Source organism: Entelurus aequoreus, linkage group LG21, assembly GCF_033978785.1.
Source record: "Entelurus aequoreus isolate RoL-2023_Sb linkage group LG21, RoL_Eaeq_v1.1, whole genome shotgun sequence".
Lineage (NCBI taxonomy): Eukaryota > Metazoa > Chordata > Actinopteri > Syngnathiformes > Syngnathidae > Entelurus > Entelurus aequoreus.
In genome coordinates this window covers 30,515,382-30,533,103 of record NC_084751.1, presented here as the reverse complement: position 1 = coordinate 30,533,103, position 17,722 = coordinate 30,515,382, and the positions used below count along the sequence as shown (strand labels likewise).

General features: G+C 40.8%; 1 protein-coding gene across 4 annotated transcripts in view; it reads left to right on the top strand.

Moving 5' to 3' along the window:
* nadk2 (NAD kinase 2, mitochondrial) overlaps window positions 1–15,449 on the top strand; it is a 36,084-nt gene extending 20,635 nt beyond the window's left edge. For all 4 annotated transcript variants that reach the window (XM_062031382.1, XM_062031381.1, XM_062031380.1 and 1 more), the window contains 3 exons: window positions 6,347–6,400; window positions 9,017–9,140; window positions 14,919–15,449. In XM_062031382.1, coding sequence (XP_061887366.1) covers window positions 6,347–6,400; window positions 9,017–9,140; window positions 14,919–15,057 — 317 coding nt within the window. In that variant the 3' untranslated portion in view covers window positions 15,058–15,449. The remainder of the gene's footprint in view (window positions 1–6,346; window positions 6,401–9,016; window positions 9,141–14,918) is intronic.
* Window positions 15,450–17,722: the final 2,273 nt, after the last annotated feature.

Here is a 17,722-nt window from a genome sequence, read left to right as displayed (position 1 = left end):
TGCTCAAAGTCAATTATGTAGTCTGCCATTGAAACGGAACTGTCTTTCATTAAACGATCAAACTGGGAATACGCTTCGTACGCGCGGTCCTTTTCTTCTTGCTGAAACACACCGTCCAGTTTTGCTAGTAATGTCGCCATACCAGTGTCTTTGTCCAAGTCGTCTGCTGGTATCTCCATAGCGATATCCTTGGCTCGTCCTTCCAGACCCAAAGCCACAGCAAGCGCCTGCTTCTTCTTGTCGAGTTCGGTAACTCGTGCCCATATGTTAACTTCATTTTTCCAACATTCATACGGCCTGGTTTCGTCAAACTTCGGCGGTACTCTGTAGTTCGCAGCCATCTTCAAACCATCCTCTGCTACCAATGTTGATATAGACTTAGTAGACACAACGTATATTAAGTATATTCAATGTTTATTTATATATCAATCAATGTTTATTTATATAGCCCTAAATCACAAGTGTCTCAAAGGGCTGTACAAGCCACAACGACATCCTCGGTACAGAGCCCACATACGGGCAAGGAAAAACTCACCCCAGTGGGACGTCGGTGAATGACTATGAGAAACCTTGGAGAGGACCGCATATGTGGGTAACCCCCCCCCTCTAGGGAGACCGAAAGCAACGGATGTCGAGTGGGTCTGACATAACATTGTGAAAGTCCAGTCCACAGTGGATCCAACACATCAGCGGGAGTCCAGTCCACAGCGGGGCCAACAGGAAACCATCCCGAGCGGAGACGGGTCAGCAGCGCAGAGATGTCCCCAACCGATGCACAGGCTAGTGGTCCACCCGGGGTCCCGGCTCTGGACAGCCAGCACTTCATCCATGGCCACCGGACCTATGCAACTCCCCCTCGCAAGGGACAGGGGAGAAGAGGAGAGAAGAAAAGAAACGGCAGATCAACTGGTCTAAAAAAGGGGGGGTCTATTTAAAGGCTAGATTATACAAATGAGTTTTAAGATGGGACTTAAATGCTTCTACTGAGGTAGCATCTCTAACTGTTACCGGGAGGGCATTCCAGAGTACTGGAGCCCGAATAGAAAACGCTCTATAGCCCGCAGACTTTTTTTTGGCTCTGGGAATCACTAATAAGCCGGAGTTCTTTGAACGCAGATTTCTTGTCGGGACATATGGTACAATACAATCGGCGAGATAGGCTGGAGCTAAACCGTGTAATATTTTATACGTAAGTAGTAAAACCTTAAAGTCGCATCTTAAGTGCACAGGAAGCCAGTGCAACTGAGCCAGTATAGGCGTAATATGATCAAACTTTCTTGTTTTTGTCAAAAGCCTTGCAGCCGCATTTTGTACCAACTGTAATCTTTTAATGCTAGACATAGGGAGGCCCGAAAATAATACGTTACAGTAATCGAGACGAGACGTAACGAACGCATGAATAATGATCTCAGCGTCGCTAGTGGACAAGATGGAACGAATTTTAGCGATATTACGGAGATGAAAGAAGGCCGTTTTAGTAACACTCTTAATGTGTGACTCAAACGAGAGAGTTGGGTCGAAGATAATACCCAGATTCTTTACCGAGTCTCCTTGTTTAATTGTTTGGTTGTCAAATGTTAAGGTGGTATTATTAAATAGATGTTGGTGTCTATCAGGACCGATAATCAGCATTTCCGTTTTCTTAGCGTTGAGTTGCAAAAAGTTAGCGGACATCCATTGTTTAATTTCATTAAGACACGCCTCCAGCTGACTACAGTCCGGCGTGTTGGTCAGCTTTAGGGGCATGTAGAGTTGAGTGTCATCAGCATAACAGTGAAAGCTAACACCGTACTTGCGTATGATGTCACCCAGCGGCAGCATGTAAATACTAAAGAGTGCAGGGCCAAGAACCGAACCCTGGGGAACTCCGCACGTTACCTTGACATAGTCCGAGGTCACATTGTTATGGGAGACGCACTGCATCCTGTCAGTAAGATAAGAGTTAAACCAAGACAAGGCTAAGTCTGACATACCAATACGTGTTTTGATACGCTCTAATAAAATATTATGATCGACGGTATCGAAAGCGGCGCTAAGATCAAGAAGCAGCAACATAGATGACGCATCAGAATCCATCGTTAGCAATAGATCATTAGTCATTTTTGCGAGGGCTGTCTCCGTAGAGTGATTTGCCCTGAAACCGGATTGAAAAGGTTCACAGAGATTGTTAGTCACTAAGTGTTCATTTAGCTGCTGTGCAACAGTTTTTTCGAGAATTTTGGAAATAAACGGAAGGTGGGAGACCGGTCGGTAGTTTACCATGAGGTCAGGATCGAGGTTAGGTCTTTTGAGCAGAGGATGAATAACCGCTTTTTTGAATGCTAGGGGAACAGTGCCGGAGGAAAGTGATAAGTTTATAATATTTAACACTGATGGACCTAATAATACAAACAGTTCCTTGATAAGTTTCCCAGGAAGTGGGTCAAGTAAACATGTTGTTTGTTTTATCCCACTTACACGCTGTAATAATTCCTCTAATGTTATTTCATCAAAAATAGAGAGACTATTTTGGAGGGCAGTGTCCGTCGTATATACAGTCGTATTTGTGTTAATAGAGCCCAGTTGTAGCTGGGATGCGTTGTCTTTAATCTCCTTTCTAATGAGTTCAATTTTCTTATTAAAGAAATTCATAAAATCATCTGCCGAGTGGGTGGAGCTACTGGGAGGAGTCCCTTGTTGGGTTAGCGATGCTACTGTACTAAACAGAAATTTAGGATCGTTTTTGTTGAGGCGGATGAGATTTGAGTAGTATTTAGTTTTAGCTAAGGTAAGCATGCGTTTATAAGTTATTAAACTATCACTCCATGCTTGATGGAAAACCTCAAGTTTAGTCGCGCGCCATTTGCGTTCCAGTTTTCTACATGATAATTTCTGAGCTCTAATTTCTTCTGTAAACCATGGGGTGCGCCTTTTAGGGGCCCTTTTTTGCTTTAGCGGTGCTATACTATCAATAATTTCGCGCAAGGCATCGTCAAAGTTGTTAGTGAGTTTATCAATAGAGCCGACATAATTTGGGAATGGTGCTATTACCGAAGGCAGTAGGTCAGCAAGAGTCATCGTTGTGGCAGCATTAATGTTGCGGCCGCTATAGCAGTTATTATTATTATTAGCTTGTTGACAAAGAGTCAAAACTTCAAATTTTATAAGGTAATGATCGGACATTACTTTAGTATATGGAAGTATCATAACTTTGGAGGTGGTGACACCCCTGACAAGCACTAGATCTATTGTATTACCGTTGCGATGCGTGGGTTCATGTATTATTTGTGTAAGACCACAGCTATCAATTATGGTTTGGAGCGCCACGCACTGAGGGTCCGATGGGGTATTCATATGGATATTAAAGTCCCCCATTATGATTATATTGTCGGCGTGCGTCACTAGATCAGCAACGAACTCTGAGAATTCACTGATAAAGTCCGAATAGGGCCCAGGGGGGCGGTAGATAACAGCCAGGTCGAGAGGTAGCGGTGTGACAGACCTCATAGTAAGCACCTCAAACGATTTATATTTATTATTTAGGTTAGGGGTAAGGTTGAAATTTTCATTGTATATTAGTGCGACACCCCCTCCCCTTTTAAGAGGGCGGGCAACATGCGCATTCGTATAGTTAGGAGGAGATGCCTCATTGAGCGCAAAAAATTCGTCCGGTTTGAGCCAGGTTTCGCTAAGACCAATGACGTTAAGATTGTTGTCTCTAATGACCTCATTAACCAATAACGCCTTGGGAGACAATGATCTTATGTTTAAAAAGCCCATATTATAGGTATTGGGCTGTTTTGACGAGTTTTTGTTAAGATTATCCGTAGTGGCAATATTAACAATGTTGCGTTTATTATGCGTAGTGCACTTTAAATAGTTTCGACCATATCTAGGAATTGATATGACGGGAATTTTCCGATTGTTTGTTTGGTGCTGCAATAGACTGGACATATCATAATTTGCCACCTCAGTAGAATGCATGTCCACCCCTGACACAGACACAACAGAAAAAACATTATGTGAATTGTGTATTATTCTAAGAGAATTGCTATGCGTACATGGATTATCCAGCCTGGCGCTGGCTAGTTCTAGCTTAACTGACTCCTCACCCGGACTAACAGACATTGTAGTTGCCTGTGACCGGGCTTGCTCTAGTGTAGTCAGTCAAGTGAGACTTAAATAGTAGTCTATGTTTCTAGACAGGATGATGGCGCCTTCCTGGTTAGGGTGAAGGCCGTCTCTCATCAGCAAGCCTGGTTTGCCCCAGAAAGAGGGCCAGTTATCAATAAACGTTAGTCCCTTCTGCCTACAGTAGCTAGCCAACCACTTGTTAAGCGAGACTAATCTGCTATATCTCTCATCATTGCCTCTCGCAGGCAGGGGGCCAGAGACAATTACTCGATGCCTGGACATCTTTCTGGCGAGATCACAAGTCCTGGCTATGTTTCTCTTTGTAATCTCTGACTGTCTCATTCTAGTGTCATTGGAGCCAACGTGTACAACTATATTCGCATAATTAGTGGTGCGATTAGCCTGTCGTACGTGTTTACTAGGCCTGCTGCGAGTTAGCTCCCTAAGATTAGCTTCAATGTCAGGTGCTCTGGCCCCGGGGATACACTTTATTGTGGCTGGTTTGCTAAGCTTTATGTTTCGGGTGATGGAGTCCCCTATAACTAAGGTGTGGTGCCCGGTAGACTGGGGTGTAGGACTAGCTAAAGAGCTAAATCTATTATGCGTCTCAACCGGTACACCGTAGCTTGTAGGCCGCTTAGGACTGCTACAAGCTGGGCTAGTTAGCTCGCTACAGCTAACGCTAGCAGATGTGTCCGCAACATCTAAAGTTACGACATTACTCTGCTCTAACTGCCGGACACGGCCCTCTAGCAGAGCCAACCTCTCCGTGAGTATGGTGCAAGACGCGCAGGAAGCCATTACTCACAGTGTTTTCTGTCACCGAGTGAAGTTCCTGCTGTCCTCAGGGAAGTGGTCGCGGTCTGTAGGAGTAGCTTCTTACTGACCGGCGCTGCCTTTCTCCGCGCTAGCTTAGCAGCTAGCAGAAACCAGGAGACAGCAAACAGGGACAGGAGTCAGGATCCAAGGAATAGCTCACAGCATAGAAGAAACAGCAAACAATACTCCAAAAAAATATTGAGTTTTATTCAGACACTGAGGCAGCCGACATGTCAACATAGTTCCCTCCATGACAAGCCATATCCCAGCAGCTCCCACTGCCCCGCCTCCAGCATGAATAGCCGTAAAGGGAAACATAGAACTGTCGTAAAGTGTTCATTGGAGAACAACACACGTTAACAATTTAACCCCCAATCCCAACCCCTGATGCTGACTGCCAAGCAGGGAGGTAATGGGTCCCATTTTTATAGTCTTTGGTATGACTCGGCCGGGGTTTGAACTCACAACCTACCGATCTCAGGGCGGACACTAACCACTAGGCCACTGAGTAGCTTAAAATAACAATATCTGGGGCGGCTTGGCGAAGTTGGTAGAGTGGCCGTGCCAGCAATCGGAGGGTTGCTGGTTACTGGGGTTCAATCCCCACCTTCTACCATCCTAGTCACGTTATTGTGTCCTTGGGCAAGACACTTCACCCTTGCTCCTGATGGCTGCTGGTTAGCGCCTTGCATGGCAGCTCCCGCCATCAGTGTGTGAATGTGTGTGTGAATGTGGAAATACTGTCAAACCTACTCAGTGGCCTAGTGGTTAGAGTGTCCGCCCTGAGATCGGTAGGTTGTGAGTTCAAACCCTGGCCGAGTCATACCAAAGACTATAAAAAAATGGGACCCATTACCTCCCTGCTTGGCACTCAGCATTAAGGGTTGGAATTGGGGGTTAAATCACCAAAATGATTCCCGGGCGCGGCACCGCTGCTGCCCACTGCTCCCCTCACCTCCCAGGGGGTGAACAAGGGGATGGGTCAAATGCAGAGGACAAATTTCCCCACACCTAGTGTGTGTGTGACAATCATTGGTACTTTAACTTTTAACTTTAACTTAAGCGCTTTGAGTACCTTGAAGGTAGAAAAGCGCTATACAAGTATAACCCATTAATCATTATCATTTATCACTAATATTTGGTTAATATTTAGGTCACATAACTTAAATGGAGTATTGGTGGTGGTTCTTAGATGGTAATTTATTGAGTTTTATGGGCGGAATAGAGGACCTCCCATTGGCTCCGCTGTAAGCTGACTTTTGTTTGTATTTACAAGTTAGAATGCATTTGAAAAAATCAATCGGTCTTTCATAATGATTGTAAACGATTGGCAAAATTAAAAAAGTCAAGTTCCCATTTAATTATATGTAACCTTAGCCTCCAGCCTAATCACAGCATAGCTTTTATCTTTTAGGGAAGTATCAGACTGGCCTTGATATTCCACTAAACCGCCAATTCATTGAAAAAGGTGAGTTTATAACCTCTGTGTGTGTGTGTGTGTGTGTGTGTGTGTGTGTGTGTGTGTGTGTGTGTGTGTGTGTGTGTGTGTGTGTGTGTGTGCGTGTGCGTGTGCGCGTGTGCGCGCGCGCATGTATGTTAGAGGTGTCAAAGTTAACTTCAATCAATCAATGTTTATTTATATAGACCTAAATCACGAAAGTCTCAAAGGGCTGCACAAGCCACAACGACATCCTCGGCACAGAGCCCACACAAGGGACGTCGATGTGAATGACTATGAGAAACCTTGGAGAGGACCGCATATGTGGGTAACCCCCTCTCTAAGTACAGTCCCTAGTGGATCCACATAACAGTGAGAGTCCAGTCCATAGTGGGGCCAGCAGGAGACCATTCCGAGCAGAGACAGGTCAGTAGCGCAGAGACGTCCCCAACCGATGCACAGGCGAGCGGTCCACCCCGGGTCCCAACTCTGGACAGCCAGCACCTCATCAATGGTCACCGGAACCGGAATAACCCGGCGAGGGGGCAAAGGAGAAAAGAAAACGGCAGATCAACAGGTCTAAAAAAGGGGGTCTATTTAAAGGCTAGAGTATACAAATGAGTTTTAAGATGGGACTTAAATGCTTCTACTGAGGTAGCATCTCTAACTTTTACCGGGAGGGCATTCCATAGTACTGGAGCCCAAACAGAAAACGCTCTGTAGCCCGCAGACTTTTTTGGGCTCTGGGAATCACTAATAAGCCGGAGTTCTTTGAACGCAGATTTCTTGCCGGGACATATGGTACAATACAATCAGCAAGATAGGATGGAGCTAGACCGTGTAGTATTTTATACGTAAGTAGTAAAACCTTAATGTCGCATCTTAAGTGCACAGGAAGCCAGTACAGGTGAAACTACTTCACTATAATTTTCTTTAACGTCCCAGATTCATGTGAGTGTGTGTATGTACAGTATAAAGGTTGTATGGTATACCGGTACTAATAAAGTACCGCTGTACTAATGAATTAAAAATGGTACCGTACTGCTTCTGAACATTACTGGTACGTTTTTGTTTTTTTTAACGTGCATAACGGCGCACCGTCGAGACATTGCTGGTAAAAGGAGCAGAGGCGCATGTTAGGCAACATACACTCACACTGAGTACTTATAAGCAGACCGCGTGGAGACAGAATATGGAGAATGGATGCAATTTGGCTTTAAAACTTAACGATAAAGGTGACGCTACAAACACTGAAGCGGCGCTCTGATACAGGTGCTTTAAAACATAGCTAGCGGCTAACGTCAGCTACTTCTAAATCACAACAGTGGGTACAGAAAGTATCGAGACCCCTTTACATTTTTCACTCTTTGTTTCATTGCAGCCATTTGCTAAAATCAAAAAAGTTAATTTCATGTCTCATAAATGTACAGTCAGCACTCCATCTTGACAGAAAAAACATGTTTTGAAGCTGTATTAAAAACAAAAACTGAACAATCCCATTTACATAAGTATTCAGACCATATTCTCAATACTTTGTTGATGAACCTTTGGCAGCAATTACAGCCTCAAGTTTTTTTTTTAAAATATGATGCCACAAGCTTGGCACGCCTATCTTTGGGCAGTTTCGCCCATTCCTCTTTGCAGCACCTCTCAAGCTCCATTAGATTGGATGGGAAGAGTTGTTTTTTATTCAGGATGTATGTAAGTTTTTTTAATATCAGTTTAAAAAATGCAATTTCTTCAAAAACTTAAACAATTAGACTTTTAATCATTTAAATACCTCACAAACTAATGTTTAGCTTCACTGGCTTCAAGTACTTTTCTGAGTAACGGTTTATGAGGTGACTGTTTGTCAAGGGTGTACCCTGCTTTCTGCCAGAGTGCTGCTGCATAGGCTTCAGAACCCCGCGACACAGAGAGAGACAAGCGGTGGAAAATGGATGGATGGATTGAGAATTTATCAAGTAGCTTTTAAGTTTACCCGTGTTTCCTGTGGAGTGCAGTTTTTTTGGGTGAGTTCTCGCTGTGTGGTGCGTCATGTCCGGGTGGCTCTGTATCGGCTTGGAAACAATCGTGACGAAAGTGGCGCGCTTTGCTTTGCGGAACACAGACTTTCTTACCTCCGCCAAAGAGGTTCTGTTTTCACCAGTGTTTGTTTGTGTGTTTCTTAGCGATATAATTCTGTCATGGACACATTTTGATGAAATTGTCAGGAAATGTCCACAAAAACAGTTCCTCTTATGTACTACTAACATTTACTTCCTGCTTATGCTGTTCTACGCCCCCTCCTTGCTAGTCCGGTGCTGCGCAGAGGATTCTGAGAGATGGATGTAGTTAATTTTCAGACCTGGCCACTGCTAAAGCACCAGAAAAAAACTACACTCGCCAAGTATTCGTTTTTTTATTTTTCGTCACAGCATAATGAAGACTTTGAAACCGCAATACCGGGGTATCTACAATACCGTTGCATCCCTAATAATATTATATGTACAATTAAAATAGAGTTTCTTCTTTTATTGTATTATTTTGAATATTAATATATATTGTGTGGTTTTTATGTGTATATTACTTGTTCAGACTTTCGGGACATCATGTACAATTCCTATTCATTGTAGTCTTTTCACTGTCTTGTATGTGTGTGTATAGTTACTGATGAGTACAACGAGTCGCTGGTGTTCAGTCCTGAGGACAGACGTTTGTTCTTCAGCATTCGGGAGCCAATCGTCAACAGAGTGTTCTCCAGCAGCCGGCAGAGAGGCTTCGCAAGCAAGTCAGTCAATGTTCCTCCATTCATAATATGACACAATTTAATGCTGTCTCAATTCATACTTTTCCTTACCTACTTACGGCCTGATCGACTAAAGGTTTGCGTGTATTAAAACACATGCAAACGTGATAGCACAGGCAGAGCTGATTTACTAAACTTCTGCGCAGAGGATGGTGTCTCTCTAGTGAGCAGAATAAGGTGCACAATCCATTTAGCGAGTCTGTCTTCATGAATATGCAGAATATATGCTGATCATTAGAATTCCCACAATACAGGGAAAGGAAGATGCAAATATTATTTAGGACACGCACTGTGATTTATCATAATTAAAATTAAACTGCAAGCGATATTTTGCGTTTTTATTTAGTATATCTAAAAACGGTTACACACGGCTGTGAGAAAAGGAGGCGATTGTGCAGCAGCTCCAGCCTATGTATGCTTGTAAAAAATTTTGAACTGTCAAAAAATATATATTAGCAATCACATTTTATCGCTGATGGATGACTAAAGGGGCTGACTAAAACATTCAATTGATGCGTTTTGGTGTCTGCTGGTGTTTTATAATGACGTTCGTCTTTTCATATAAAAGATCAATTATTAACATATCCCCAATGTGAAAAAACTTCTTGTAATGTGCATTTTCTTGCGTCTGGACTCTGGAGTGGACACTCGCAGTTAATGCCAGCCTCTACCATGACCACAACTTCTGCCCTCTAAAAAGAAAAGTGGTTTTCATTGTTGATGCACCGCAGGACTGCTTCTAAAATGCCCAGAAAAAAATGTCTGCTGCTTGTTTACAAACAGCAAAACGGTGCAGTAAATGATGGAGTGTTTACATGGTGAAAACTGCGTATTACACGCAAAAAAAACATTTAAATAAGGCGGTCTGCACCACTGTTCAATTGTACATGCGGTTTTAGTAGATCACATACAACACGCCCACTAATAGTACGGTACACACAATTTTATAATTTGCACATGCTGTTTAGGGCGTGTTATTTGAATATTATAGATCAGGCCCTTACTCTTTTGAGCACATAAGTGTGATCACATCGAGAAGTTCGTCAAAATGTTGTACACCCTCAATACCCGGCTGAATATTGCGATTGTCGTGTCTTGTAAGTGGGCAGTAAGTCAATTTGGCAGCACCACATAGTCAACATTAGAGCTTTCAGGAACCACTCTTAAGTACACATGCAGTCATTGTACCCTCAGAGCGATGCATCGATAGCAACTGGGCTGTTCTGGTGGTCTTCGAAGAGCAGGTTTTATCAGTTCATACTCACAGACAAAATAGTACAGCACTAGTCTAAGTGAATAGATAGATAGATGGATAGTACTTTATTGATTCCTTCAGGAGAAATGTTGTGGGATCCAAAATATTTATCTTCGAAAGCAGAAGTAAATGTAATTTTTGTTGTCCATTTCTTCCTACCTAAAGGATTTAATCACTTCAACCTCTAAAAAACTAATCAACACAGCAGAGTGCCCATGACTGTTACATCCCTAAATGTAATGTTAACGAGGGGGATTCCACACAAACCACTTTTGTTGGCTGGCAGAGGTCTCACCCCATTATATCCTGGCAACTGTCATTTTGACTGAGCGTTACTGCTATCTTAGAGCAGTGGTTCTCAACCTTTTTTCAGTGATGTACCCCCTGTGAACATTTTTTTTATTCAAGTACCCCCTAATCAGAGCAAAGCATTTTTGGTTGAAAAAAAGAGATAAAGAAGTAAAATACAGCACTATGTCATCAGTTTCTGATTTATTAAATTGTATAACAGTGCAAAATATTGCTCATTTGTAGTGGTCTTTCTTGAACTATTTGGAAAAAAAGATATAAAAATAACTAAAAACCTGTTGAAAAGTAAACAAGTGATTCAATTATAAATAAAGTTTTCTACACATAGAAGTAATCATCAACTTAAAGTGCCCTCTTTGGGGATTGTAATAGAGATCCATCTGGATTCATGAACTTAATTCTAAACATTTCTTCACAAAAAAATAAATCTTTAACATCAATATTTATGGAACATGTCCAAAAAAAATCTAGCTGTCAACATTGAATATTGCATTGTTGCATTTCTTTTCACAGTTCTTTTTGACAGATATTTTAGTGAGGGTCAAACCATCATGGCATGGCGGAAACTCTGGGTTTATGGTAATGAATGGAATAGCCTACTTGATTTGATGTTCAGTTTATGAACTTACATTCATATTTTCTTGAAGTATTATTCAATAAATATATTTATAAAGGATTTTTGAATTGTTGCTATTTTTAGAATATTTTAAAAGAATCTCACGTACCCCTTGGTATACCCTCAAGTACCCCCAGGGGTACGCGTACCCCCATTTGAGAACCACTGTCTTAGAGGATAAATACTTTGGGTCCCACACCATCCCCTCAGACGAGAGCTGTCCTACCTAGTCTTAGAGCTGTCCTACCTAGTCTTAGAGCTCTGCTCTGCTCTGAACTGATGAAACCCTGCTCAAATGAGAGGCCAAACGTCTTCAAATCTGAACAGTCCAGTTGCTATCGACTCAATACCCTGAGTGTACACAGTAGTGATGATAAACGTGATTCTTTTTACTGACTTGAGTATTTATGATTCACTCTTCGAAGTGAATCAATTCACTTGATTCACTCATAACAAAGCGCATGTGTTGAACCTCCCACATGATTGGCCACTGCAGTCTCGCTCCCTGAATACGGAAATCGATACATGAGTCAACTGTTAGAAGGCGCATGCGTAGATGCTCGCATATGTAACAAGTAATACCATTTACCAACACCCTCAAAGGTTAATGCTGCACAACTTTAGAGGTAACAGTAATGATTCTACAGTTGTGAAAACAAAGATAAATTCACCTCATCTTGCTAAACAGCAGCCGTTACCCTCATGTCTGCCTGTGGGCTCCTCATGCAACTGATAATAATTACATCAATGTAATTTGAATAAGATCACTATGTACGTGCAACATATTTAGCAAAGTGAATCCTCTGGACAAACTAAAATCTAAATGTAAAAAACTACCCGGACAATAGTGCAACATTAAAATAAGATTTAACAATGCAATATGAAATAGAATAACTATAACAGGGGAAAAGGGGCTCACACAGATGTGAATTCAATCACTTTTCAGTGATTCCTTCCTGACTCCCCAACATCAATGGACCTGCCCCCAATGACCAGTGAGCGAGTGCCATGGTTCACTTTTTAGTTCATACACTCAGTGTTTGTGATTCAGTGAGCCGCACGCGCCCAACTGGAGCACAGCAATTTATATATTCAGCTTGGGCAGAAAGTGGAAAGGAGAGTTAATTTGAGGAAAGAAACATATTTGTTGTTTTCTCTATGGATCTAATACGTGTATATAGATGCAGTTAGACTAAAAGGGGCATAATTGATTTCTTATTATCTGGTTTATTTTTTAACTTGGCTGGCGTAGCAGAGGGGATTCATTGACCGAGTTACTGGCGACGAGAACCCGTGAAGGACGATTCAATAAAAAACTTGCAGGTTTTTAACTATTCGTGAATGACTTGCAAATCACTAGTACACAGTATACTTCAAGAAATATACTGACTTGCACTTTGACAGCGTTTTGAGTGCATAAGTTAGATTTTTGAGTGCATTAGTGTCACACTGAGAAGACGGAAAAATGCACTGCACTCAGCACCTGAATGTTGCTCTCAAAATGGTGAATGTGCAGTGATAGACACTTCATAGTTCCCATCCTGACTACATAGTGGAAAGGTCAGGGCTAACTTGAAATAAATGCGGCTGAGGAGCAACCTGTAGGAGTGGAAAGTAGTCAACAGAAGACAAAGCAGGTAAATATTGTGATTTTTGATAGGTGCACAATGACAGTAATCAATTTGGGACAGCACTGCACTGTCCAAGCTGGCCCACTCAGGAACTTAGTACACTGTACAGTATACTTTTCAAAGTGTACTGTCAGAAGTATTCCATTTGAGACAAAGCCTGTGTTGTAATTTGCATAATTGCACTTACACTCAGTCTTTTGAGTGCACAGGTGTGTTTGTACTGAGTAGTACGGCAAAATGCAGTACACTGTCAATATGTGGCTCAAAACAGTGAGTGGACACTTATCACCCCCTATAGTAGCCATCTTGGCTATGTAGCAGGAAAAAGGAGGAATTAACGAGTGGTTGCAATCGACCATTTAAAAGGAGAGATTCACCCTTAGTGTGCAACAATAGATTTGGAATACACTACACCAGGCATGTCAAACTTGTTTTCATAGAGGGCCACATCGCACTTATGGTTGCTCTCAGAGGGCTGCTTCTAATAAAGAATTGTATATCAATATAAATGTATACCTGTACAATATATGTTTATAATTTCCTATGCATTTGATTATTAGAATATTCTTTTACATATAGTTAAAAAAAAAAATCAGATTTTACTGCAAAAAACTGCAAGCTCAGTCTACAGAATTTTACCAGTTTTAGTTTAAAAAAAAATAAAAAAATTATATACCGTATTTTTCGGACTATAAGTCGCTCCGGAGTATAAGTCGCACCGGCCGAAAATGCATAATAAAGAAGGAAAAAAACATACATAAGTCGCACTGGAGTATAAGTTGCATTTTTTGGGAACATTTATTTGATAAAATCCAACACCAAGAATAGACATTTGAAAGGTAATTTAAAATAAATAAAGAATAGTGAGCAACAGGCTGAATAAGTGTACGTTATATGACGCATAAATAACCGACTGAGAACATGCCTGGTATGTTAACGTAACATATTATGGTAAGAGTCATTCAAATAACTATAACATATAGAACATGCTATGCGTTTACCAAACAATCTGGCACTCCTAATCGCTAAATCCCATGAAATCTTATACGTCTAGTCTCTTACATGAATGAGCTAAATAATATTATTTGATATTTTACGGTAATGTGTTAATTTCACACATAGGTCGCTCCTGAGTATAAGTCGCACCCCCGGCCAAACTATGAAAAAAACTGCGACTTATTGCCTGAAAAATACAGTTTGTATATATGTTTATTTGTTTGTATTTTTTTAACAATAAAATTAATGCAACAGAGCTGCCAGTTTTTCCACAATAAAATCTACAGTTGTTTTTATAGTGTATTAATGTATATAGAAAAATGGTACGATAGTTTTTTGTACGATATAAAAAAAAATGTTTAAAAAAAAAAAAAAAAATACATTAAAAAAAAAATATATATGTATATATATATATATATAACCTGTATATATATATAATAATTTTTAAATAGCAGCTCAATCCCCAGAATTTTACCTTACAATCTATTGTAATTTTTACAGTGTACAATTTGATGGGTAACTTACAATGAAATTATTAGTCAAGCCGATATTGAAGTATTTATTTTTATTTTAACAAAACATGTTTTGGAATGTATGGGAATGTATTATTTTGCTGCATTATTAGATAGAATTGAAGTTGAAAAGATATGACATTTCATGCACTACATGTTGTTTTTAAATATCAAAATGGAAAGAACAAATACCTTTTAGTTAGAAAAGATAAAGTACTTTATTAACTCATATTATTTCCAGGCTTTCACAGGCCACATAAAATGATGTAGCGGGCCAGGTCTGTTCTGGCCCCCGGGCCTTGAGTTTGACACCTGTGCACCACACTGTCATTCTTCATACACTCAGAAACTAAGTACACAAAAAGTATACTGACAAAAGTATTAGATTTGAGACACAGCTCCAGTGTTCTCTCCTTTAAACTCTGTCAAATGCTCTTTCAGAGTGTGCGTTCGCTCTCGGTGCTGGGACGCCTGCATGGTGGTGGACGGCGGGACGTCGTTCGAGTTCAATGACGGCGCCATTGCAACAATCAGCATGAGTGAGGAGGATCAGCTGCGCACGGTGCTTCTGGACAACTGAGCACACCAGACTGACTTCTTCTAAAAACCACTTAACCCACACTCCCACCAAGTAGTGGTTAAGCGCTGCTTTCTTATTTATTCGCTTTTCCACTTGGAGATGGAGAAAGTTGGTGCAAAGATATTTTTGAAACGCGGTTTGAATTTTTGTAGCTGTAGGCGAGAATGAAGTGCGCTAATGAGATCACACGAGGGGAAGTCTCGTGTTTTTACAGCGAGAGCAATAGAGGTTTATATATGAGGAATTTATTTTTTCACACATTAAATCTCATTTTTGAAATAACTTGAAATGGATTTATATTGAAAAATCATGCATCTTGTACCTCAACAGTATTGTGACATCTAATGTGCCATCTTTCCTTGTCACCGTTTTTAAATAAAATTCATGTGGGGGTTTTTTGTGGATATTTCCTTCATTACACACACTTGTTTTATAAAGCCTTATTTCAAGAAACTTTACACTTTCAAAAAGTTTAGTTAGCACATGCAACTCAGGCTGAATACTTCAAAAAGTACACTATGAACTTAGATTGCATGAATTTTAAAAGTAGTGTCCCAAATTAAACTGGCACTTGGCGGTAAAGATCATCAGGACTCCTCTTCCTCCTATCCAGGAGATCGCAAAAAGCCGCTGCCTGACCAGGGCTCAGAAAATCTGCAGAGACTCCTCCCACCACCACCAAGGACTGTTTTCACTGCTGGACTCTAGAAAGCGGTTCCGCAGCCTCTGAAGCCGAACCTCCAGGTTCTGTAACAGCTTCTTCCCTCAGGCCGTAAAACTCTTGAACGCATCATAATTATCCCCTCAATTCTCCCCAAAAATGGATTAACTCGCTGGGATATAAAGACAATATAACATACATCCATAAACGTGGCTGAATATGCAAAAGTGCAATATATTGATCTGTACAGTAATCTATTTATATCTGCACCTTATTGTTCTTTTATCCTGCACTACCATGAGCTAATGCAACAAAATTTCGTTCTTATCTGTACTGTAAAGTTCAAATTTGAGTGACAATAAAAAGGAAGTCTAAGTCTAAATCACTTTGGTTTTACATTTACAGGAAAAGATCACAATCAAGTTGCCAGATGGGAAGTTACACGGTATCTTATTAGAAGTTTGAAATTACTACACGCTTTGGACTTTACTCAGGACCATCTGTTACATTAACATTACCACAGATCATGTATCCATTTTAAATATTCTAACAGCGCCCCCTGGATGTAAAGAGTCGTGTGAAACAACGTATCGCATTTGATAATATCCATGTAGCGAAGGGCTTAAATCAGCATGACCAAACCTTTTGAAAGCTGACTGCATAACAATATATATATTATTTAGTTTGCCTTTTCTTTGGCCCACCTCTATAATGTTATTCATTTTCTCTACTCACAGTAAAAAAAAACAGCGTATATCTTGACCAAAAAACAATGAATTGTGTGTGTGGAAACAGTTGGTAATTATTATGTGCAGTAAAACTTTTCATGGAGTCAAATCACCTTAGTGCAGTGTTTTTCAAACACCGTGTATCTGTAGTGTGCCGTGAGATACAGTCTGGTGTGCCGTGGGAGATTTATCTCATTTCACCTATTTGGGTTAAAAATATTTTTTGAAAACCAGTAATTACAGTCTGCAAATGGTGTTGTTGTTGAGTGTCAGTGCAGTCTAGAGCTTGGCAGAGTAACAGTGTAATACTCTTCCATATCAGTAGGTGGCAGCAGGTAACTAATTGCTTTGTAGATGTCGGAAACAGCGGGAGGCAGAGTGCAGGTAAAAAGGTGGCTAATGCTTTAACCAAAAATAAACAAAAGGTGAGTGCCTCTAAGAAAAGGCATGGAAGCTTAGGGAAGGCTATGCAGAACAAAACTAAAACTGAACTGGCTACAAAGTCAACAAAAACAGAATGCTGGACGACAGCAAAGACTTACTGTGGAGCAAAGACGGCGTCCACAAAGTACATCCGAACATGACATGACAATCAACAATGTCCCCACAAAGAAGGATAAAAACAACTGAAATATTCTTGATTGCTAAAACAAAGTAGATGTGGGAAATATCGCTCAAAGGAAACTGCTACAGGAAAATACCAAAAAAAGAGAGAAAAAGACACCAAAATAGGAGCGCAAGACAAGAACTAAAACACTATACACAGGAAAACAGCAATAAACTCAAAAAAAGTCAGGGTGTGATGTGAGAGGTGGTGACAGTACACCAACTTTGAGACAAGAGCTATATTGATGCATGCTTGGTTATGGTTTAAACCAGTGGTTCTTAACCTGGGTTCGATCGAACCCTAGGGGTTTGGTGAGTCGGCCTCAGGGGTTCGGCAGAGCCTCCACCACGGAGGTAAAGACACATCCGACTTATCCTGTAAATAAAAACTTTTCCCTATCGGCGTATTATGGATACCCCCAAACAAATGTTCCCTCTAATTTTCCATCTGATTTGCAGGTTTTTTGATTGATTGATTGATTGAAACTTTTACTAGTAGATCGCAAAGGAAGAGAATACATTATATGAGACAGTACAGTTTACACAGTACAGTACATATTCCGTACAATTGACCACTAAATGGTAACACCCGAATACGTTTTTCAACTTGTTTAAGTCGGGGTCCACGTTAATCAATTCATGGTAATGTGTGTAAGGTGTGTAATTTGTT